This window comes from Macrotis lagotis, chromosome 8 (assembly GCF_037893015.1).
Source record: "Macrotis lagotis isolate mMagLag1 chromosome 8, bilby.v1.9.chrom.fasta, whole genome shotgun sequence".
Lineage (NCBI taxonomy): Eukaryota > Metazoa > Chordata > Mammalia > Peramelemorphia > Peramelidae > Macrotis > Macrotis lagotis.
Genome location: NC_133665.1, coordinates 191,445,395 through 191,470,083, shown reverse-complemented (window position 1 = coordinate 191,470,083; position 24,689 = coordinate 191,445,395). Strand labels below are relative to the sequence as shown.

General features: G+C 42.0%; 1 protein-coding gene across 6 annotated transcripts in view; it reads left to right on the top strand.

Moving 5' to 3' along the window:
- GLI3 (GLI family zinc finger 3) overlaps positions 1 to 24,440 on the top strand; it is a 259,620-nt gene extending 235,180 nt beyond the window's left edge. For 5 of the 6 annotated variants that reach the window (XM_074199222.1, XM_074199224.1, XM_074199225.1 and 2 more), the window contains 5 exons: positions 849 to 998; positions 2,195 to 2,359; positions 9,897 to 10,187; positions 14,766 to 15,093; positions 18,352 to 24,440. In XM_074199222.1, the coding sequence (XP_074055323.1) occupies positions 849 to 998; positions 2,195 to 2,359; positions 9,897 to 10,187; positions 14,766 to 15,093; positions 18,352 to 20,678 (3,261 nt within the window). In that variant the 3' untranslated portion in view covers positions 20,679 to 24,440. The remainder of the gene's footprint in view (positions 1 to 848; positions 999 to 2,194; positions 2,360 to 9,896; positions 10,188 to 14,765; positions 15,094 to 18,351) is intronic. The other variant, XM_074199223.1, reaches the window with a different exon arrangement.
- Positions 24,441 to 24,689: the final 249 nt, after the last annotated feature.

Genomic DNA, 24,689 nt, shown 5'->3' with positions numbered 1-24,689 from the left:
AAAGCTGCATTGATATTGTACAAAAATGTCCAGACTGCAGTTAGCAGCATTGCAGGATGAGCTTAGAGAAGACTTGGACGGAGGGGAGAGAAAAGCTGCATGAGAGTCATCCTCAAGTATTGGAAGAGGCTCCTTGCAGAAGAAAGATCAGATTTGTCCTTCTTGAACCCAGAGGCAGAGTCAATAGAAAAACACCCGTTTATATTTGGTATCAGGAAAACACTTTATAACCGTGAAGGTTACTTCAAAGTGGACTGGGATTTTGTTTGAAAGAAGACGGAGTTCTTCTCAATAGTGATCTTCAGGAAAATACTGGATGTTCATTGTGTCTGAGATGTTGTAGAGGGAATCATTTTTGGATGTGGGAGCTGAGGGCCCTTCACCCTTGGAAAGTCTGAGACAAGGCAGCTCTCAGCTTCCCTGGGCTCCTCCCATACTGTGCTGCTCCCACAGGGAGATAGGTTTGAGAAAGTCTGAAAGAACATCTTGCCTTTCTACAAATGGTATTTTTTAAAAAGTGGATTGTTATTACAGGCCATTCTCTTTGAAAGTACAAGCAACTTTTATGTCCCATTGGTGAACTACATAATATCTTACTGAGAACAGACTATCCCTATACTTCCTTTGGGAAAAAAAATGAAATACTTTATTACAAATTATTAAAAAAAAGTTTATTTGAGAACTATGGGACCAGAAAGAAAGAACAAAGAAGAACCCAAATCTTAAGGATTTATTCAAAGAAGAAGATGGTCAGCTTCTTCTTTCTCTTTTCTATGGGCTCCATCACATATAGAATGGAATAATCCATTTCTGTGTAATTTTCTCTTTTCCCTCCAATATCTCTGCAGCACATAAATAATGATCACATCCATGGGGAGAAGAAGGAGTTTGTGTGCCGATGGCTAGACTGCTCAAGAGAACAGAAACCCTTCAAAGCCCAGTACATGCTGGTGGTCCATATGAGGAGACACACAGGAGAGAAACCACATAAATGCACTGTGAGTAAGGGGATGTTACTTTGCCACCATCAGGCCCCCAGGGGCTGATTAGCTTGGGGAGAGTGCTAAGAGAGGGTTTGTTAGATGTGATTGCCCAAGTCTTTAGAGTTTCCTTACAGGAAAAACATGGGTAAATAGAGCATGGATTTTTTTAAAGAAAGTGATGGGTAAGGGAATCTTAGTGATATCTCAAAAAAAAAACAAAAAAACCCAGAGGCTGGTGGAACACTGGAAAGCTTGTCTTAAAAGTAGCCTAGTTATTTGAGGAGCTTCCCCAACCCCTACCTTTAGTAGAACCAAAAGGAAAGTGATTCTCAGACTCTATACTTGAGGGACAATGTGGTATCATCAGAAGATATCAAACTTTAAGGTTGGAAAATCTGAGCAGGATTTCAGTCTTTCTTTGACAGCCACTGGCTGTGTGACGCTGGACACTCAAATCTCCTCTCTGTGCTCCACTCCATACTCTAAGACTGGAAGTCATAGATAAGATGCTACTTGCATTGGTAAAGGGAACCTTACTCTTTGTGAGATACCCATCCCATGCGAATCTCAGGGCCAATCTATAAACAAGCAAATATCTAAGATAAACATCTTATGGGGAAACCATCCATGCTCTTTCAAAAGCTCACATTCTAATAAGGGAGACAACATTCGCCTCCATCAGTCCAAACCCATCCCATCCTCCAACTATGGGGCCATAGCTTCACTTGCATCAATTTGGCATCAGTAAATTCCTGACCCCCATCTTTAGCATGCTCAGACTTTTTTTGGCTTTGTCCACCACTGGGAAATGGAAATAATGCAAATAGATTGAAGCAAGGATGGAGAGAGGGGGTTGTACCCCCTCTGGTTGCTTTGCCAACCTTCACAAATTCTGTGCTCTTGGAAAGACAAAACCTCTTAATAAACTATGTGCTGGATATGAAATAGCAAGCATCTGACCAGAGTAGTCCTCTGATATTGGGCCCCGTTGTCTTAAGTCACCCTTAAAAAAGAAAAAAGAAGCCACATGAATCTTAGAGGGTGTTTGCTAACCACACATAGAGAGGCACTCTGCAGGAAGAGTTGGTTGTTTCTTGGTGTCACAAGTGGCAGCACATGAGGGCGACTCTTGGCTTAGTCATTCCCTGGTGACCTCTGAGAATTATTTGCCCTTATCAATAGAATCATCTTGATGAACCTGCTTTCTTTAGTTTGAAGGTTGCACCAAGGCCTACTCCAGACTCGAAAACTTGAAAACCCACTTGAGATCTCACACTGGAGAGAAACCGTATGTCTGTGAGCACGAGGGCTGCAACAAGGCCTTCTCCAATGCCTCGGACCGAGCCAAGCATCAAAACAGGACTCATTCCAATGAGGTAAGGGGGTGACCGCTCACTCTCCTCATGGAGACAGACTACCTCTGGTCAGGACTGGGAGGGATCGCTACCGTTAGAGACTCTCCCCCCCACTTCCTGGAGCACTGGGGGCAGATGCTCCTTAGTTCAGGGTTGCTTTCCCTTCACATCACTCGACATTACTCTCCAGCTTTCCCTTTGATGCCAAAAAAGTAGGCATAGAACATTATATGAGCTGACCCTGCAGTCTCTAGGATTGCATGGGATACATGGTGCTTCCCAGGAGTTTCTTTGGGCATTGTTAGAATTACTGAGTAGCTACACAGGTGAAGAATAAAATAACTGGAAAGAGGGAATCTCTTTACTGTCCAAGAATTTAGGTCAATGCCATGAATGTGAGTTTGGATGCCAGTCAATCAATTGTCATTTATTAAGTGCCTACCATGATTCATCTTCCAACTGCACATCTCCCTATATAATTTGGCATGAATTTATATTCATGTGTCCTCCATAGGAGGGTCAGGGATGGGCTTGGCACTGCAGATTCCAAAGCAAAAGTAAAATAGACCTTTCCTTACCTTCTAAGAGGGGAAGCAGCACATTTACATGTAGAGAGAAACAAAATACATATAAAGTTTAGGAAATGTATAGGCGTGGGGGTGGCCCAAGTTGCTGAGGGATGAAGTAGGTAGGAAATAATATTTAGATTGGATTTGGAAGGAAGCTGGAATGTCTGTGAGGCTCAGTAAATAGTACATGCGAGACCCAAGACCAGACCTTGAGATGTGCAAAGATAGACTTTGGCAGAATTACAGTCTAATAGAGGAGAAATAGCCTTGGAAAGGCTGTCCAGTGAGACAGTGGAGCGTGTCTGAATTTCATCACATTACCATCTCTATGACTTTGGGCCAGTCACTCAAATTCCCTGGTTTTCTTTATTCTACTTGGCTACATTGACCTCTGATGGCCCAGTAGCTCTCCTTTCATGTTCTTCTGTTCCTGGATGCTGAGGATACAGTGGGTAGGTTGAAGGCAATGCAGAAGCCTAGAATGGAGATTCTTTGGGGTGCAATTCATGAAGTGAACTTTTCTGGCTTGGGGTGGTGTGTGAGATCAGGGGAAACTTCATGGAGTAGGTGGTGCCTGAGGGGAGGCCTTGAAGGGGATAAATGATTTTAGCAAACCAATTCCCAAGTAGAGCATTCTCTTCTTGTTCAGTCGCCCCATCTTCTGGCCATCCTTATGTAGTGCTCTTCTCACATTAGAATTTTGTTGACAGAGGAGTTGTTTGAATGGCCCACATTCAAACACCCTGAACAGGGGGAAAGCAGCATGAACCTTGTGCAAGCTAATGAGCCGTTGTCTTTGAATTGATTCCATTTCAGTGCTGTAGAGGATGATATATTGCTTACTTAAATCTTATTTTCCTGATCTCTTTACTTAACTACTCTCAAAAATTAGGAAAAGAGGTAGTAGGATCAAACAGACTCTGTGAAGTTAGTTCCAGAGGGGCTAGAACCATAAATGAATGGCTTGATGGGACCTTAGAGATCATGTGACCCAATAAACACCTTTATTTTACAGATGAAGACTCTGAGTCCAGTGAGGCCATAGGATTATAGATTTAGAGCTAGTAGAGGGTAAGAAGCCATCAAGTCCAATCCTCTGATTTTACATATGAGAACATGGTTGGTAAGGTTGATGTGGCCAAGTTCATGGAGATGACAGAACCATGATCCAAGCTTGGGCTCTCTGATCTGAAGTTCAATGCTGTTTCCACAGATGCACAGGTTTTCAAAGGAGAATTGAGAAAATTAGGCTCATACGCTGAAAGGATTTTAAAAAAAAAGTGATTTATAAACAGTTTGATTTGTAAATTGATTTGTAAATTATGCTCAGTGAAGTCAAGAGAAACCTAATCCAAAGAAGAGAACTATAGGGCCTTCAGATTTCTTCTTCTTTAATCCCATTCTGAAATTAGTAGGTTCTACAACCTTTTAAGAAAATATTCATCTGCTCCGTTCTTGTGGCCAAAAAGGAAACTTCCCCTCCCCCTGCTTCTTTAATCCATGAGTAAGGATGAATCAATGAATGAAAAAGTGGGAATGAATCATTTTTTCAGGGCCATACATCAGACTAAGTCCTGGGAAAAGCTGAAGACAAAGACAGTCTCTAAGGCAATTTAGACAACACAGGACTAAATGATCTTCTTCTCCATTTACTTATATCCACAATTCAGGTCCCAGCATTGCATTTCTTAAAACAGAGATGTATGACTGTCAGTCTTTAGGACTGGAAGAAATGACAGAGATCATTTAGTTCTGGCAGCATCTTGCTGTCTGAAGAGGTCACCCCCCCCCCAGCTCATCATGGAGATGAAGACCTCCTCTTCCCGGACCATTACACCAGGAAGTCCCAAGGGCTACTCACAGTAGTGGGTACAGGATTCAAGGTCTTCTCCATAAACATTCGCTGGAAAAGAGAAGACAAGTGCCTTGGAGGATTAACTCTCCCACTTAATCTCCCTCCTGTGCTTGCTAGAGGAAGCACATTTATATTATCCTCCCTTAATTTTCTCTCCAACCAGCTCTATTCATGTGAGTCCTTTCTCCCAGCAAGCCAGCTAAGGAAAACCCCAACTTACCCAAGCAGGTCAGTTTGGTGGTGCCATTCCAGGTAACAAAGGATCCCACCTTCAGTCAAGCAGGTCACTGAAGGGTTCCTTTAAACCGTGGGTTATTTAGCAGGTGGTTGGATTCTTGACCAAATATCCAAAGGTCCAAGTTCGGATCAAGGTGTGAAGAGATGTCAATGTTTGAAGGTCAAAGGCAAATAAGGACAGAGCACTACTGTCACTTTAATGTTAGGCAGAAAAGATTCAGGCTGCCAAGGTGAATCACATGCGAGTGTGTGAGGGCTTGTGAGAACACATTTGATACTTAGTGGTTCTGGAATCCCATTAGTATCATCACCAGAGGGTGGGAAAAAAGATTGGAGAAAATTAAAGACTTAAGTCAGTCATTTAGGATGATAGTTTTTACTGCTAGTGAAGTCCTCCCAAAACGCTTTTTATTTTAATTTTCACTTTGTTATTGGTCTTCTTTTTGGCTTCACAGCTATGACAAGTTGGAGACTTTTATGAAGAATGTTGGCAAAGGGAAGCTGTTCCTTCTGTCAGTCAGTCTACCTACCTGGGGGGCTGTTCTATGGACACCTTAGTCTCTCTCTCTCTCTCTCTCTCTCTCTCTCTCTCTCTCTCTCTCTCTCTCTCTCTCTCTCTCTCTCTCTCTCTCCCCCCCTCCCTCCCTCTGAAAAGAAACTTGCCTGGATATATTACTTTTAATCAAAGACCAGTTTATATGTTTAGAAGACTGTTGGAGTGACTGGCGGGATTCTGACACCTTCTTCACATACCTGATAGTCATCGTCATTTGGATGCTCTTTTCCCCCCAAGCAATGTTTTGGGGAAACCACAGAAAGCAGAATAGAAAAGAAAGGGAAATACTAAAAAGCACCCATCTTCTAAAGGATAAATTAAGAAATTAACTACATAGCTTGGTCTCCCCCAGATCAGTTCATTATGGAAAATAAATCTCGTGGTTTCTTATATTTTTCTCCAAAATTTACTGGACCCCGTGCCTTCCCCTTTATCACAAAAGTATTTCTTATGCAGTATTTAGCAAGTGTCTTACACAGGCAAACAAATGTACGTATGACATACTTATGGTATTATTTGCTATATTCACTTTTCTCTATCTCTTTTATAAGACTGGACAATCAACAAAATGATAAAGCAAAGCCCTCTTTTATGCGGTTTGCTAATTTGGGAGGTGGAAATGCTCATACTGATAATTGTACAATTGACTACCTCTAGCAATGTCCACCCAGAGAAGCACCTTTAAAATTCTCCAATATTCAAAGCACCTAAGTTTAATTTGAGGCTTTGCCACTTACTTGATGGCATTATCTTGTTAATCAATTAGCAGTCTTTATTAAGGGAGAACTGATTTAGGGCTAGACACAATAAATTTTTAAAAAAGTGAAACCAAGCCTATCTGCATACTAGTTGGTAGCTGAGCAGTATCCCAGCTTGGAGTTGGAAAGACCTGAGTTTGAATCCTACCTCAGATACTAGCTGCATGGACCTGAACAAAATCATTTCTACTCTATCCAAACCTTGGTTTGCTCATCCATAAAGTGGAGAAAGCAGTATCAATTTCTCAGTATAATTGAGAAGATCAAGTGAGGTAACCTTTTTAAGCACTCCCCAAATCTTGAAGTTCCATAGAAATTGAGATTATTATCATTGGAATTCAGGGATTTATATTCTCCTGGATTGGCACATCCCTAAATACTTACAGGCCTTACTCACTCAGCTTTTACATGAGTAGAATAAAGTGATGGAATATGAAACTCTGCAGATCTTTTTTAGCTCTATCAGAATCTATAATCCTAGGAAAATGTTTCATTTAGGATTATATATACTAAGGTTTTCTCTTCTTCTTTTAGCTGATATTTGGTTGTATAAACACTAATATTAGAAATACAAATCCCTGTTCTGTATCAAAGCTATTTCCAATTCATAAAATGCATTGTTATTTTAAACAAATTTGTCAGATTTTCTTGGTTCCCAGGTACAGGAATGAATAAATGAGTGAACAAATGAATTAATGAATGATTCATCTAGGCCTGGAAATATCTAGTTAATCAATAAACAATGTCTAAAGTAGGCTCCCAGATGATACATTTTAAGAACAGGAGGTTTTTTAGACTTTTCAGTTTCAATAGGTAAAAACGTGTAGATATTTGCCTGTACCCAGTGAGCCAATAATGAAAAAAACATGAGCCTCAGTTACCAGAATGACTTGTCTGTCTCCTTTGTGGGGAAAAAACATAAAAAGCTGAGAGCCCTGGGACAAATTCAGCAGGGAAAGCAATTAGAAGGCTATTCTAATCATTCAACCAAGAAGTGATTAGGATCTCTGCCTTAGCTATTATGTTTTTACCCTCTTAACTATGGGCAACTCATTCTGAAGACCCACTATTTCTGCTTCTTAAATTTCCTCTTGATAGCATCAACTCCCTTCTCCAGGCTGTTCAGATAGTCTGGAATCCCGATTGTGTTATTGCTTTTTCTCTCAGTATTGGATCATCAATAAAGTTGACGGGCATCAAAATACAAAACCAAAAACACCTAGCAAGTAAACACAACCAACCAACCCACGACTGTCCTGGTTGCAAATGGTCGCTTCTGGATTTATTGAGGCAAAGGGAATCTTAGCATTGACCGCTTCTATTTGTTATTTTGAGTAGTATGGCAGATGGTAAACTTTCTAAGTAAGACCAGGGACTGTTTCTTACGGGACTTTATCTCCTCCTATTTAAAATAGTGGCTCACTATTTGATTCAGCTCAGCCCCTATTTATTGAGTTCCTATAATTGCCTTATCTAATAATACTAGAGCCTACAAGGAAATAATAGCTATGTAGTAATTGCTTGGATTGAATAGTATTTGAGAGAATCCAAAATGTGTTGGCTTATAAGCACATTGAGATGGGACTTCTTTTCTAACATTTATATAAAATCACATCATGATGTGATTATATATGAATATAACCATTATAATGGGAAAATATGTTTATATAGACATGTATATCCCTTATGAATTATAAAAAGATAAGCTACAAACAGATATGAGGAACAAGACTGGTCCCAACCCATGGGTCATATCCTAGTATATCCAAAGAGGAAAGAGAGTTCTGTCAATGGTGGGAGGAGGATGAGGGGGGTGTTAATCACAGATGCCTATACCATTCCTCGGCTAGTCATTAGAGCCATTCTCCCCCTAATGCATGGAGCTTGATGTGCTCATTTCATTCTATATATGCTATGAATCACATGATCTCCTGAATAGGAGTAATTTCTCTTTAATGGGAATCAATTCTCTCTAAAGGAAACTCCCATTTGGGGGTGAAGCTTTCAGGGTAATTTCAGGGATCTTGGCTTCACCACATTAGTGAATACATTTCAGCATTTTAGGGAGCAGGTAATCTGCTCAGCAGCTTTTAGTGGAAAAGTGCTTCTGGAAGCATGCTTGGGGAAGAAGTGGCCTTTCTCCTTTTTTATAATAGGCACATTGGACAGCTCTTGCATTTCCTGAGAGTTGCTTTGCTAATAGACCGTCTTCTCAAAAGTATCCGTATAGGTGGGGACATAGAGAGCACCCAAGCCCCCCCCCCCAAACTAAACAAGAACAATGGCCATAAGGCTATCGGCATTAAAAGTGCTATTAACATAAGCCATCATATCAGAAATTATTCGAGCTCGATTATGTTATAATTAGTGCTCCATTTTTCACATTTATACAGATAGTTTATTTTATCAGTCTAACAGTAGGATACACGTTGTTTGTCTCTTAATAAGGAATCAGTGGTATTAGTAGCTCTTTGGAGGATGGTGGAAGACAGGACTTGGATTTCATCACTGTTCAGAACTACCAGGTTATCCACTTCTTCAGTGATTATAAGTTGTCTAGCTGCATCTTGAACAATTGCCTAGAGTAATGAGCAATCATTTATCTGGTCCATATTTACATAGCTACAACAACTCTGGGGAAGATCTTGAACTCAAGACTTCATTGCTCCAAGGCTGACCCTCTCTATTGTAGCACATCTCTTACAGCCATACTCATGGATGATTTTCTACTCTGATGAGCAGAAATGATACTTAAAGATAATCAAATCCATCCTATTGCCTTTGAGTTTTCGAGAAACCAAGAAACCTTGCCAGAAAGGGTAGAAAATACCTACTTGAAAGAATATAAAGATAAATGAGTGCATTCTGCAATCCAAGACTTACTATTCTTACTGGTTCTATCAGAGACACATAGGGGATCTAGAGCAGATTGGATTTTTCCTCTAACCCAGGCATTGTCATTAACTACCTTGATAATCTTGGACAAGTCATCTTCCCTCCTTGTGCCTCTTTCCTTATATGAAAGTTGCGTGGTTGGATCAGATAGTGACCAGTTCTAGAGCAATGAAGTGTCCCATCATAAACATTATCAAACTTTTATAAAGTTTGGAGAAGTTCATAATAATATCATGGACTCACTGGGCTTTTGAGCCCAAAGGGAAATCGGGGCAATTATAGTTCAGAAAGGTCAGTGACTTAGGATCCTGTAACTCTAGATCTGGCACTGGAAGGATCTCCAAGGTCTAGGGCCTCATTTTACAGACAAACTGAGTAGCTAAGACCATAAGTGCTGCCCACATATAGTATGCTGGGTGCATGGTAGTGGGTTCTCTAAGATCTTGGTTTGGCTTCCCATTTCACTCCATATATGGGGTAATTTGCTGAGGGTTCTAAGCAGTCTGTGGCATGAAGGCAATGCTGTTCTCCTTCACCATAGGCAGGAGTGAATCGAAAAGCAGTTGACCCCTAAAAGAAAACAAAAGTCTTTAAAGTGTGAAAACAACTGAATCATTGGGATGACTGTGATTTCTGATGACAATAATTCTCAGTCTAATCTGGTGTCCTTTTGCTATGGTATCAACAGAAACCGTATGTCTGTAAGATCCCGGGCTGCACCAAACGGTACACGGACCCCAGCTCCCTCCGCAAACACGTGAAGACGGTTCACGGGCCTGAGGCACACGTCACAAAGAAGCAACGTGGGGACCTCCATCCCCGGCCACCCCCTCCTCGGGAGCCTGGCAGCCATGCCCCCTCCCGATCTCCTGGCCAACAGACTCAGGGGGCCCTGGGTGAGCAGAAGGACCTCAACAACTCTACCTCAAAGCGGGACGAATGCCTGCAAGTGAAAACAGTCAAGTCTGAGAAGCCAATGGTAGGCACTTGCCTCGCTTTCCAGTTTGCCCTAGGCCTTCCTTGAGTCCCCCTACCCCTTCAAAAAAGCTTGAGAGCTCCAGAAACCCCAGGAGGTGGTGTCTTGTTCTGTCAGCCTCTCACTATAGATGTAATCAACTCAGGGCACACAGCCTGCAGCTTTTGCTGAGGGTGAACTATTCATAAGATAATCATACTAAAAGGGTGTCCTCAACACCTAATTCCACAGCATTTTTTATCCATCTTGTACCTGAGTGCTGTGAGGAAGCCAGAAAGCCACAATTGCCTCATAGAAAAAAAAAACCATTATCTTATCAGATAATCCCAGCAGTTATAGAACAATTGAATCCAAGGAGTAAGGGAGGGTGGGTGGTTAGGACCAAGAACTAAAGCCTCTTCCATCAGACACTTTCCCAAATCCCGGGTCAGGTGCATCTGGAAGCTCCAAGAAGCCCCCAAAATCTTTCATAAAATGATCTGGAAATGTGTGTGTTTATTTGGCAGCACCTCATGTTTGGGCTAAGGGATGGAAGTTAGATAGATAGATAGATAGATAGATAGATAGATAGATAGATAGATAGATAGATAGATCTATTTATTTCTATATCTATATATCTATCTATCTATATCTATATCTATATATATATATATATATATATATATTTATATATTCTTGGATATTTCCATCCATTTCCCCACATGAAGAATCTGGTAATGGAGTAAGAAATAATTCCATGCATTCAAACATGAGGAACAAACTACACTTAAACAGCAAAATCTCCTCCCAGTCAGGTGGGTGGTGCCTGCCACTACTCTGGGGGTATGAATACCTGTATTCATAGACTACAAGAGGCCAAAGCTATCTGGGGGACAGTCAGTCAGACTTGGAGTTGGGATGCACTGGGTACAAGTTTCATTTGTTTATTAACTAGTTTTGTGACCTTGAGCAGCTCACTCCATTCTCTGGACCACGGTTTCCTTCTCTAATCTGAGGGGGTTAGCTAGAGGAGACTGGAGAATTTCTAGCTTCCAATCTCTGCATCTTGGAGTTTATAAGCACTAAGATCACCTAGACTCGAAGGTTGAAAGCAGGTGTCAGTCTACCTTAGCTTCTTGGAGGGAGTTTTTTCCTAGCAGTGTATGGATATCCCAGGCTCGGACCATAACAGTGGAGGAACCACTAGGACCTTTTAGGGCATTAGCAAACACACTATTTGAAAAATCCTTATCGACAAAAAAAGTTAAATTACAAAGCAAATTTCCTCATAATTCCCTCAGATACAAAGTACCTTAAGTGATATTTCTGTAGAAGGTTACGGTTTGCACACATTCTTATGTGAGCCTCGCGCCATCCCTGGGAAGTTAGCATTATACAAATTCATTAGGAAGAATGGGCTGCAGCTTTTTCCTGAAGACTGCAGAATCACAATAGAAGACATGTTCATGTCCAAGATCCCTTCTCATTTGAAGAAGAGGAAAGTGACTCTTCAGTGACATTGGCTCCTAGATCAAAGAGGGAAGCTTTTGGTTATAGGTGAGAGCATCCTATCCTGGCTTCCCTGGCTCCTTTATAGAAAAAAAAAAAATCAATCAATAAATCACTCAGTCAGTAATTGCTTATTAAATGCCTACAATGTAGCAGGCACTATGCTAAGTAGTGCTGAGAACTCCTGGGGTTGGGCAAGCATCCAAATGAAGTTTGGCCTCTTCCCAAGAACATAGTGAATGGGGCAATGGGGGTAGTATGGAAATTGGGAAGACAAGTTCAAATCTAACTTCAGACACTCACTAGCTTTGTGACCCTTGACAAATCATTTAACCTCTGTCTACTTCATTTTCCTCATTTGTAAAATGGGAATAATAATTACACCTACTCCCAGGTTTTCAATGAAGATCAAATGAGGTCATACATGGAAAGCATTTAGCAAAACTTAAAGAACTATGTAAATGTTATTATCATTGTTATTATTAATGACGCAATAATGAGAGTTCCTAATGTCTTCTTTTATATCCAAGGTCCCTGGTGGGAATGGAAAATTAAGAGGGATTTAGTTCTAGGATATTTTGGATATTCCAAGATGCTAATTGGTTGGTGAGCTCATTAAATTATGACATGTTAGAACTCGAAAAATTCCTTAACAGTGTCCTTTTCCAATTTCCTCATTTTGTTGATGAGGAAACTGAGACTCAAGAAGATTAAGTAGCTTGTCTGAGGAACAGCACAGTTGATATTCCTTGAATAAGTAATTAATAACCCCTCAACTGGTTATGGCCACTTTTCCTTAAAGAAGAAAACAATCCAGTTCCTTCTGTGAATTGACTGGTCCTAATGCATGTTCCCAATTGATCTTGGTTCCATTTCATTTTAAACATGATAACTAAGTTGTAATGGTTTATTTTGCTTTGTGAATTAAATTGTGTCATGTTTTCTCCTTACTAATCCAATGTCTCTTTTGTCTAATGCTTTTAACTGTCTTGTTCTCACTTCCTAAGGACAGTGGGTAATCAGGTGAGGGGAACTGACCTTCTCAAGATGTCTTGTTTGTCTGGAATGTTTGTTTGGCCTTGTTGTTCAGTCTTCCCTTACCCTTGTACATGTGACCTTCCATGATGTCTCTGGTGGTGAGCCTTCAGTCAACCACATTCCCATCCTTGACATTGTGCTTTGTTTAGTTTAGTGTTTTTCTTTGGTGATGCTTGGCATGGGGGATATTTGGGCTCCACCTATCTGTGTGTATGTGAATAGGCCTTGCATGACACGAGGACATGGCTAACCACCTGAATGCTGGGCATCTCCTAACTTTGCATTTGAGACTTCCCAATGCTATTTAACATCATCTGTACTGCTTTGTGAATCTATTGGGGCCACCCTTGGAGAGGGAATGCAAAAGGCAGGAATTTCCTTATGGCCTCATTTTAGGATAAGTTTGAATGAACTAGCTCCTGTGGTCAGTTAGAATCTTCAGACTTGTTACATGATAATAAGTCTGTTTTTCATATGCATTTGATAAATGGAATTGCATGAACTGGTCAGGAGACAAGTGAACCAAGGTCCCTCGCTGTTCAGGAAAGAGGAGTCCCCTCAGTCCATTGCTGAGGCTCTAGATATATTAACACAAGACTTCTCTAATGGACTGTACTGGAACTGAGTTTGCCCATTCATGCTGAATGGCTGCTCATCCTCAGACCAGCTAAAATGACTTAAGAAAAGGAAGAAAATTTCCCATTGGTCTCTGTTTCTGCAGTAGGCATGTTGATGGCTCAGAGACAATTGCTCCCCAAGAGTTCTTGCACATGATCCAGTCTTGTGGGCATGATTTGTGTTTGTATGCAGAAACATGTAGATTGTGTATGTATGCAGATGTGGATGGGTGAGTAAAGTGTGTGTGTGTGTGTGTGTGTATGTGAGTATATGTGAAGGGGTGTGTACAGTGTCTATGGGGAGTAGAATGTGTTTTGGGGCAGAATGTATGGTATGGAAAGACTGTAGCAGCATAGGGTATGTGTACCTACAAACATTCTTGGCCATAGCTTGGGATTAGAGTGGTCAAAGATAGCAGGGTGGACCTCTGGTAGAAAGACTTGGGAGCCTTGGGCACTGCTAGGCCTACCCTCATGGCATCTAGCAGTGGATCACCCTTCCTTGCATGCCCTCTAGCAGATGAGAAGGTCGCAATCATTGATCACTGAGATTCCACCAAGCCAGAAAGGCAGTAGGTCAGCAAATGTTCATGAAATCTCTGCTATGTGTGGATCCCTAGGAGTCATAGAGCAATATTTAAAAGAGATGTACCTACAAAGGGCTTCTCTTTTATTTGGATGGGTATAAGCATGCATGAAGTAGATGCTATAGGACATTGGAGGGGGCAGAAGAATTTCAGCAGCTAGGAGCAGTAGAAACAGAAGGTGGCATTGCTTTGAAGGACAAAGGGGATTCCCAAAGAAAATGATGAGAAGGAAGAGCATGCCAACAATGGTGAGAGGATAGAGCAGAAGAAATTTGTAAAAGTCCATCCAGTTCCTTTTCAGATGGGGTCAGGGCAATGATGATGAGAGAACAAGCTCCCCAAATTATTCTGATCTCTCATTTGTGTTGGAACAGAAGCTAATTCAGTCTGAGCTTGACCCTACCTTTCTCCATATTCTGGTATAGCTGTCAGTAAGTCATGACCAGCCTGGGCAATATGCAAACTAGATAATATGTGTATGTAGAAACATACATGTATAGATTTGTGGGTAGAAGTATGTGTGTGCATATTCATCGGTGCATGTGTGTGTGTGTAAGTGTGTAAGATTTTGTTCTTATACTTCAGAGAGGAAAAAGCAAAGACAAAGCATGAAAAGAGCCAGGTTTTGTAAGAGATGTCTATATTGGACAAATGTGATCATCAACTCTACTGGCTCCCCCTTTAGAAAGTGACTGGGAAACACACATAGGAGTAGGCAGACAGAATAGCAGGAGTCACTGGCCACTCACGCCACATTGCTTGCTTCTCTGTGGTGGGCTAGATCAGTAGCTCGCTCAATCTTATCCCTCAGTCTGACAAGTTTCCTCTCTGGTTTCCCTTCCTTTTGACAGACATCTCAGCCAAGCCCTGGTGGTCAGTCTTCATGCAGCAGCCAACAGTCCCCCAGCAGCCCCTATTCCAACAGTGGGATCGAGCTCCATCTGACCAACGGAGGCAGTATAGGAGACCTCAGCGCCATTGACGAAACCCCCATCATGGACTCTACCATTTCCACGGCAACCACCGCTCTTGCCTTGCAAGCTCGGAGGAACACAACAGGGACCAAATGGATGGAGCAAGTAAAAGCAGAAAGATTTAAACAAGTGAATGGAATGCTTCCACGACTGAACCCCATCCCACCTCCAAAAGCCCCTGTGCTAGCTCCTATCATAGGAAACGGTAAGAAACTTAACAACTGCCAACTTTCTCAAAGACATCATGTTTCCTTAAAAAGAACAGTTGCCCAACGAGCATTGCTGAGAATCTATATTTGCCAGGGACTAGATAAACCATTGGGTATTCAGAAGTAAAAATGAGAAAGGACCTACCTTGAAGGAGCTGATGTTAATAGTGATGGGGATGACAGGTATAAATAGTCATATTCAAAGAGTAAATGTAAGGGCATTCCAGGAACCTGGGGAAGGCCTCATGCAGAAAGGGACACGTGAATTGAATCATGAAAGAAACTAGGAATTCTCAATGGAGATGAGGAGGAAGAGTGTCCTAGACATGGGAGCATGAACATGACCACCACTGGCGACTTCAGAGATGTTTAGAAGGTCATTAGATAGGCACACAATCTGCCCATTTTCTCCAGTATGGTGAATAGTTAATAATTGTATGACTTCACAAGAGAGGCTAAAATCTTGGAATCTTCCCCAGAAGAGAGCAGACCACTCATGGGGATTTCTGACTATAGGCATGTCATTCTTAGCAGTTTCCTGATGACCATGGGTCTATCTTCCTCTACCTCCAATCTCATATCACCTTTGACAATAACCTTCTCTCCCATGACAATAGGTCATTGGCTTCCTGTGTGCCTCAGGTGTAAATGCCTTTACTCTTTAACTGCATATGAATTTAGAGTTTGAATCTTGCCTTAGATACATATTTGATGTATGTCCCTGGGCAAATCACCTCACCTCTATCAGACTTATTTTCCTCATCTGTGAAATGAGAAGTTTGAAAGAACTGGAAATGTTCAACCTGGATCCTGGAATTTCCCTGCTCTTGGACTTCTTTGTGACATCAGTCTCTCTTTGTTCTACTTGTCTGACTGCTCCTTCTGTCTCTTTTGATGGTTCATCATTCATGTCACACTCCCCGTGACTTTCGTGTCACACTCCCCGTGACTTTCGTGTCACACTCCCCGTGACTTTCGTGTCACACTCCCCGTGACTTTCGTGTCACACTCCCCGTAACTTTGTCCTAGTTTTTCTTCTCTTCTCCTTCTTTCTTGCTGATAGTTAACAATCTTTGTATTCCTATCCTGATCACTTAGAGATTTCCATTTCTTGCCCAAGGCCTTCTACTGAGATTTGTTCCCTTATCTTTAGTTTTTGATTGGGTATTTCAAATTGGATGCCTCATAGATATCCCCAACTCAGGATGTTCACGACAATTATCCCTCCTTACAATCTACTTCTTTTCTGAACTTGCTTTTAATTATTTTTTCCTTTTGGTATTTTTTTTAAATGTTGGGTTCCAAATTCTCTTTCTGTCCAGCCCCTCCACCACCTACTGAGAGGACTCATTATATATGTAAAATCATGTAGAATATTTCAATATAACCATGTCACCAAAAAAGCAAGAAAAGTAAAGAAAATGAGAACATTATACTTCAGTTTGCACTTAAGAGTTCCTTCTCTTCGGAAGTAGATAGCAATTTTCATCATAAATCCTTCTGAATTGTCTTGGATCTTTGTGTTGATCCATTGAGGCAGTTAGGTGACTCAGTAAATAGAGCCCTGGGCCTGGAGTCAGGAGGACTTGAGTTCAAATCCAGCCTCAAACACTCAATTATTGTGTGACTCTGAGCCATTCACTTGAGTTTCCACTGGAGAAGGAAATGGCAAACCACCACACCAGTATCTCTGCCAAGAAAACCTAATAAACAGCCTTGGTGTTTAAAAGTGTTGGACACAGCTGAATGAACAACAGCAGCACTGTATTGATGAGAACAAATAAGTCTTTCATAGTTGCTCATCATTTCCGAAGTACTGTTACTTTGTACAATAATCTGGTTCTGCTTACTTCACGTCGGATCAGTTTGAGTCCAGGTTTTCCCGAAATCAGCTTCCTTGTCATTTCTTATAGCTTAATATTATGCCATCACAGCTTGTTTAGCCATTTCCCAGTTGATGGGCATCACCTCAATTTCCAATTCTTTGCTACCACCGAAAGAGGTCCTATAAATATTTTTGAATAGATCTTTTCCTTTTTCTTTGATATCTTTGGGATGACTGTTAGTGGTCTTGCTGGGTCAGAGGATGTGCACTCTTCTGATCTTTGGGATGACTGTTGAGGGCATCATGACCCTACTGGTCACCCAAGTTCCCAACATCCTTATCTCTTCATTCTTACCTACAGCATATCAATCAGTTGCCTTTATCATTTTTATCTCCACCACCTCTCATGTGTGTCCCTTTCTCTCCATTCATATGGCCACCACTCTAGTCCGTCTTCTGCCCCATCCCTTGATTAGCCTTCCTACCTCTCAACCTAGCACTTCCTATATATTCACCACTCAGTTGTTCTGTCTGCCAACATCATTCCCCTCCTCAATGACTTCCAGTGACTTTCTATTCACATAGGAATCAAGTGACATTCGCATGTTGGCCCCAGTGGGGATTTCCAGCTTCATTACACATTGCTTTCCTTCATGCACTCAACAATCCAGCCAAACTTGCCTTCCTACTGTTTCTTTTCTACGACCCACACTATCTTGGCTGTTTGCCATGGATTTCCTCTTGAGCTTTTTAGGATCCTTTTAGGATCTTTCAATCTCGACTCAAGAACTACCTTTTACCTAAGGACTTCCTTGATCATTCTACCTGCTTGTGCCTTTCCCATTGCCCCAAATTACCTTGTACTGACTTTTTGTTTGTTCTCCGTGTAGCTAGATATGTACACCTGTCTCTCCTCTAACAGACTGCAAGATTGCGGAGGGCAGGGAGTAGTTTTGATTGTATCTTAGAACCCCCAATATTTAACGCATTGTTGAGTATGTGTAGGCCTTAGTATATGTTAGTGCACTGTGATACTTGCCTTCAAATATTTGAGGATTCTCCTCCAGAGGAGTTGTCCAAAGTCAGACTAGGGGACTCCTTATAATCCAAGTCCTCCCAAGATGGAATGAGTTCTTTGAGATGTAGAGGGGTTTCCCCATCAATGTAGAAATTCAAGAAAAGGTTCAAAGATCACTTATGGGTATTGTTGTTCAGAATGAGGTTGGATTGAGGTTCCCCCCCCCCAACTCTGCAGTCTGGTCTTCAATGCCTAATTTTCCAGGCCCAGACCAAGATTGGGGTTTCTGCTCTGCCCACTTTCATTCTTCTTAAAGAGGGTCCATCAAGACCTACCATGCATCTGAGCCATAAATGCTTCTCTGAGCACACCTTCTCAATAGTCTCTCTCCGTCTGCTCTTTTTTTTTCAGGAATACAGTCCAACCCCAGCTGCAGTGTGAATGGGCCCATGACTATCCTCCCTAACCGGAATGAACTCTCCAGCATGGATGTCACCATGCTGAATGTGCTGAACCGACGAGACAGCACCACCAGCACCATCAGCTCGGCCTACCTGAGTAGCCGCAGGTCCTCGGGCATCTCCCCCTGCTTTTCTAGCCGCAGGTCCAGTGAGGCTTCCCAGGCCGAGGGCAGGCCCCAGAATGTGAGTGTGGCTGACTCCTATGACCCCATCTCCACGGATGCCTCCCGCCGCTCCAGTGAAGCGAGTCAAGCTGATGGGCTGCCCAGCCTTCTCAGCCTCACCCCTGCACAGCAGTACCGACTGAAGGCCAAGTATGCAGCAGCGACTGGGGGGCCCCCACCCACCCCATTACCCAACATGGAAAGGATGAGCCTGAAGACAAGGATGGCACTGATGGGGGATTGTAGGGAGACTGGCCTCTCCCCATTCCCTCCTGTCAACCCTCCCCGAAGATGCAGTGATGGTGGTGGAACCAACAGTTATGGGCGGAGGACCCTTTTGCCTCATGACATGCTGGGGAATGGGATGAGAAGAGCCAGTGACCCTGTACGGATGGTCTCAGAAAACCTTTCTTTGCCTCGAGTTCAGCGTGTCAACAGTCTAAATAGCTTTAACCCTCCTGTTTTGCCTCCATCCATGGAAAAACATAATTTTGTGCTCCAGAATTACACTCGCCCTGAGGGTGGCCTGTTCCGTAATTTCTACTCTTCTCCTTGTCCTCCGAGCATCAGTGAGAATGTCACCCTGGAGTCTTTAACCATGGAGTCTGATGCCAACTTTAATGACGAGGACTTCTTGCCAGATGATGTGGTGCAGTACCTGAACTCCCAGGGCCATGGTGCCTATGAGCAGCACTTCCCGAGCAGCATTTCTGAGAATGGCAAAGCCCCACATGGGGCCCCAGTGGCCAATGGTCATCATGGGCTTGAGCAGCCCCACTTGCCAAGCAGCCATGTCATCTCTCAGTATCATGCTCCAGAGCCACCCAGTTCGGAAGCCAACAAGAGCGACCTCCCCATTCAGTGGAATGAAGTCAGCTCAGGGAGTGCTGACTTGTCTCCATCCAAATTGAAGTGCGGTCAGCGTTCATCCACCCTACAAGCACGAGCCTTTGGGTTATATAACAACATGGTTGTCCAGCAGCAGAACCTTTTGAGGAATGGAGTGGCCCAAGCCAACGGTTACCAGCAACTAGTGGACAATGGCTCATGTGGCCTGCAGGAGAGCCTGCTCCCCAATAGCAGTGGGGGCAGCAACGGGACCAATGGGACTTCTTTCCATTTGCAGTCCAACAAGGCTCAGCAGTATGGGGACAGCCTGAATAGGCAGTCAACGGTTGGAGGAGCATTAGATGGTTCCTGTGGCTCCTTGATTACCGGACAGAAGCTAAGAAGCAACAGCATGCCTCTGAATGGAAGTCAGCCCAACTATGGCTTGGCAGTGGCCCCGAGTGAACTTCCCAACAGCATGGCAAATGGAACACAGAGCCAGGGGTGTCTCCAGAGTCAGCCACTGGGGGAAGGGCCTCACTTTCCAGCTGTCAATCGTACCAGTCAGATGATGTTAGGGCAGATCAGTCCTACCTCACAAAGCAATGTCTACCAGGGACCAGAGAGCTGTCTGCCAGTTTCACATGGTATTGGGAATCAGCAGTCGAGCTTGGCCATGGCAAAGACTTACCAACCATATGCCAACTATGGGGGGAGTAGGCGGCCAATCATGCTGAGGAATAGCCTTGCCCAACAACAAGGACATGTCGGTGACACCAATCAGACCTGCAGGGTCAATGGGATTAAGATGGAGACCCAAGGTCAGTCACAACAGCTCTGCTCTAATGTACCACATTACTCTGGTCAGTTGTATGACCAAACCCTGGGTTTTAGTCAGCAAGACACGAAAACAGGTTCTTTCTCCATTTCAGAAGCTAACTGCTTGCTTCAGGGAACTGGCAATGACAACTCGGAGCTGCTCTCCCCAGGGGCTAACCAGGTGACCAGCACGGTTGATAGCATTGACAGCAACAGCCTGGAAGGGGTGCAGATTGATTTTGATGCAATCATAGATGATGGGGACCATGCCAGCTTAATTTCGGGAGCCCTGAGTCCGAGCATCATTCAGAATCTTTCTCACAATTCCTCTCGCCTCACCACTCCACGTGCATCTCTGACATTCCCCGCCATGCCAGTTAATGCCACCAATATGGCAATTGGGGACATGAGCTCTTTGCTGACCTCCCTGGCAGAAGAAAGCAAGTTTCTAACAGTGATGCAATAGAAGTTGGGAAAACTGGGATAAAAGAAAAAAAAAAGAAACAACTTTAGGCATTTTAAAGGTGAAATGGCTTCTTTTTAGTTGTGTATGTATTTTTGTAATCTCATCTCACCTGAATGGGATGTGTTTCAAGTATATTCCTTTTATGGAAAAAGGACTCTGAGAAACCCTAAAGTGTTGTAGGGAGAAACTGTCTTCCATTTCAATTTTGAATCAGTATTGTTAGACCCATTCCTCCTCCTCCTCCTCCTCCTCCTTGTCCTTTTGCATTTTTTTAAACTCTGTAACCTGTTTTTGAATTGTAAACCAGTGGAAATGGGTCATGTGCATGCTTTCTTTTTTTTTTTTTTAAAGAAAAGTCCAGTGAAAGAATGGGACGGTTTGCTGTTATTCAAAAGCTACACGAGTATTGGGATTGATTTCCCAAGGACCATGTTTCTGTTTTTTCCTTTTGCCTTTTGAATCTGATTACACAATAAGCAGAGAATAGAATGTGATCCCATTGGCGTATTATAGGCTCTGGCCAACAGGCTTCAGCATTGTCCCCTCTCATGCCCACTGTCCTGCATCCCAACTTAGTTGAATCCATAGCATGGTTTGTTTTATTGCTGTGGGTCTGGGAAGTAAGGGAACTCTTAAAGTTCAGCTATGACATTCTCCATGTTGTTTTTCTTTGCCCCTCCTGGTCTGTGAATTGAGTGAGTTAGTGCCAGTGGACTCTTCTCAGGTACCCTTGCTTTCCTTCCTCTTCTTCCTTCCTTTCTTCCCAACTTTTAGACATTCCTCTGCTTTTGTAGCACTTCAACCAGGAGAGAAAGGGAAAGAAGTGACAGCCTAATTAGATAATTGGGGAAAACTTTGGTGAATGCTAAGACTAAAGCTATTGGGTACAGTCTTATGGAGAAATGATCCATGAGTCTTCTCTGTACCATGTCCATAGAGTAATGAAAATTAACTGTTTTTAGAGAGATCTGAATCCCAAGTGATCCACATAAGCTAACTGCTAGTTGTGTATTTAGCATTATGAAGGAATATTTCTTTGTTCATCCCTTCTTTTAAAGGACAAATAAAAAAAAAAGTAAGAAAGGGGACGAAAGCCCTTAAGTGTATTGTACTTGGGTATTACTAAGTTTATTTTTTGAATTTTATTGGAAGCACAATGGAAGTGATATAAAATGGTTTTGTGGACACTTACTTTTTCACCAGCATCTATTCAATATCACAACAGTAGGGGGAGAAATGAATTTTACATTCATTACTGTCGTTAATATATAGTGGGATCTATATTTTTATTTTGGTATTTGACAGGATTTCTTCTCCCATGCAATTGATACACATTCTGATTTGCTGTATATGCACAAATGAGTGATTCGGAATGCTGGATTTAATATTTAGATTATTACAATAAGAGACAGGAATACCTTAAATACTTGCAAAACCTTGCCCATTTTGACTCTCACTAGAAGTGAAAGTGAAGGCCAGATTGTTTCCTCTTTCCATGCCATCCCAACATAGGATGTTGTGGAGAGGATTTTTGTTTTATTATTTTTGAATCAGATACAGGGTGAACTGGTTAATTGCTGAATTTCCTTCCTAAAACTCTCAAAATTCTATGACTCAAAGGGTCATGAAACAATTCTGTATCTCTTCTTCCTTTTTCCCATTTAAATTAGTTTATAAAAAGAAAAGAAGGAAATTTGAAAGGAAAACTAAAAAAGTTTAGAATAACTATTCTCTCCTGCATGCATTTCTCAGTTAATTGGTCAAAGCATTCTCATTATCCCTAATTTATTATTTCAAATGGTAGGCTCATAAAGGACTGAATAATGTCTAGAGATATTGTCCTCATTTTATAGATAAAGGACTGAAACCTAGAAAAGCAAATGACTCTCCCAAGATCTCAGTTATGGTACAATATATTTTTTAATTTTGGGAGGCAATTTAATCCAAGGGTTAAGTGACTTGCCCAGGATAGCAAGTGTCTGTGGCAGGATTTCAACTCAGGTCTTCCTGACTTCAAGGCTGGTGCTCTATCCAGTGTGCCACCTAGCTACCTGAGACCAAGCGTTTTTAAAGTAGATGGGGCAATATCCCATTGTTTAAGACACCTAAAGGTGATTATCTGCTTATCGTTTGCTGCTTCCTCCCTCCCTCCCCACCACCTGTTTCATATTTCTATAGATTTTACTTTGTTTGAAATCAAGATAATGGAAGGAGATAGGTGGAGAAGAAAGGGCATGTGACTCATAGCTCATTTCTAAGACCAGTCATTGCATTCTGCCCTGGAGTGGATCGCCTTCTAGCATATGACCAGATCTCATTGTCTCCAGACTTTAAGTTTCTCACATATGAGCCCATGTCAGACCTGGAAGTCCCACGTCTTGTGGTCAGTGACAACTGAGCCTTGATGGACTAAAATGTTCACTGCCTATGAAAAAAAAAAATGCCAACCAGCAAGGTACAGAATCAGTGACATGACCAGGTTTTTTTTTAAACTCTTAAACCTATTTGTTATGCGTATAGTTGCCCTTGTAAATCGAATATAAAGAGCCTATCACCAGGCATGCTTTCTGAAAATCCACCAGCGTGACCAAGCTTACCACAAATGCCCTTGGCCAAAAGCAGAAACATACAAGCCGAGGAGAACAGCTAGAATCTTAGTGGCCCACTTATGTTCCTTTTTCCTTCTTTCTTTAACTTGAAATCTCTTCTCTTTGTTATCCAGAATTCCATTTCTTTTTTTTATTTATTGGAATAGGTCTTTTGTCTACCATCCTTCTTGTTCAATGTACAATTGCTAAACCATCTTGAAAGTGGCATCAGTGTTTGGGATAAAAGTTTACCTCATTCCAAGATGAATTATCCATGATAGGTATTTCCAACCACAAGGTACAGTTCAGTATTAGGAAGGTACTTTTGAGGTTGCCTCAGAGCCTACAAGCTTTCATAGGCCAGCCTTCCCCTGCCCACTGCTTGGCGAATCCAAATATCAGACCTTTCCCACCCCCTTCCCCTTGCTGCAACATCCTGTTTCCTTTCTGCCTTTCATTCTCTGTATTTAGCGGAGATATGAGGCTAAGGAGACGGGGCTCAACATAGCACTGACTTCAAGGAGGGTTTGCAAATGGTACTTCTGTTATTAATCTCTATCTCTTTGAAGAAAGAAAAATTCATGATTTAGGCCAACCCACATTTTCAGACTTGTACTCTGAGAATTCCCAGTGTTTTCATTCTCACAATGTATGTGCCTTATTTTATGTTAATCTTGGCAACAAGAGGGACCAAGACATTTTACCAATGAGTCCATGGAGGGTGCCCTCATTGGTCAGCCAAGAGCACATGCCATTTCCCATAATCTGAACCATCGTGTCAACTTCTGATGCTCATTGTTCCCTTGTTTGAATGTTCCCTGGAAGTTTCCTTTTGTGCATCCAGCAGATGTGTGTAAGATAAACCCACAGTTTCCTTCCCCAACCCCAATCTTTTTAGTTGTTTTTTTTAAATAAAATGTGTAATCCTTTCTTTTAAAAAATGTAAATACATTTATGTATCCTAGGACTAGTGCTGGGGTGTAACAGGGCCTTGGGTCCTTTTTTGAATAAACCTGAAGTTGTGATGGGATGCTTGAAGGCCTTGCATCAAACTGAAGGGTTTATAGCACCATGGACAGAACCCCTGGAGTTTGCTTTCAGAACCACTTAGTTCTTTCATAACAAAGAAAACCAATGTTTCTTACAATGTCAATAAAAGCCCTTTGTACTTAAACTCTTTGGTTCTTCTTATTCTTTTAGTAAAGTCTAGGTCAGAGGACTACATGAAATGTAGATTCCCTTTCCAGGCCTTTTTAATATAATATTCCCAGAAGAATGTCTGCCAACATTCAAACATTTCTTAAGTCTCTGCCATGTTCAAGATGCCGTGGTAGGCTTTGGAAATATAAAGGAAAAAAAGAAAAGAAAAAATAAATTGTCCCTGGTCAGAAGGAGCTGTCATCCTAGGAGATAAACTGATGCA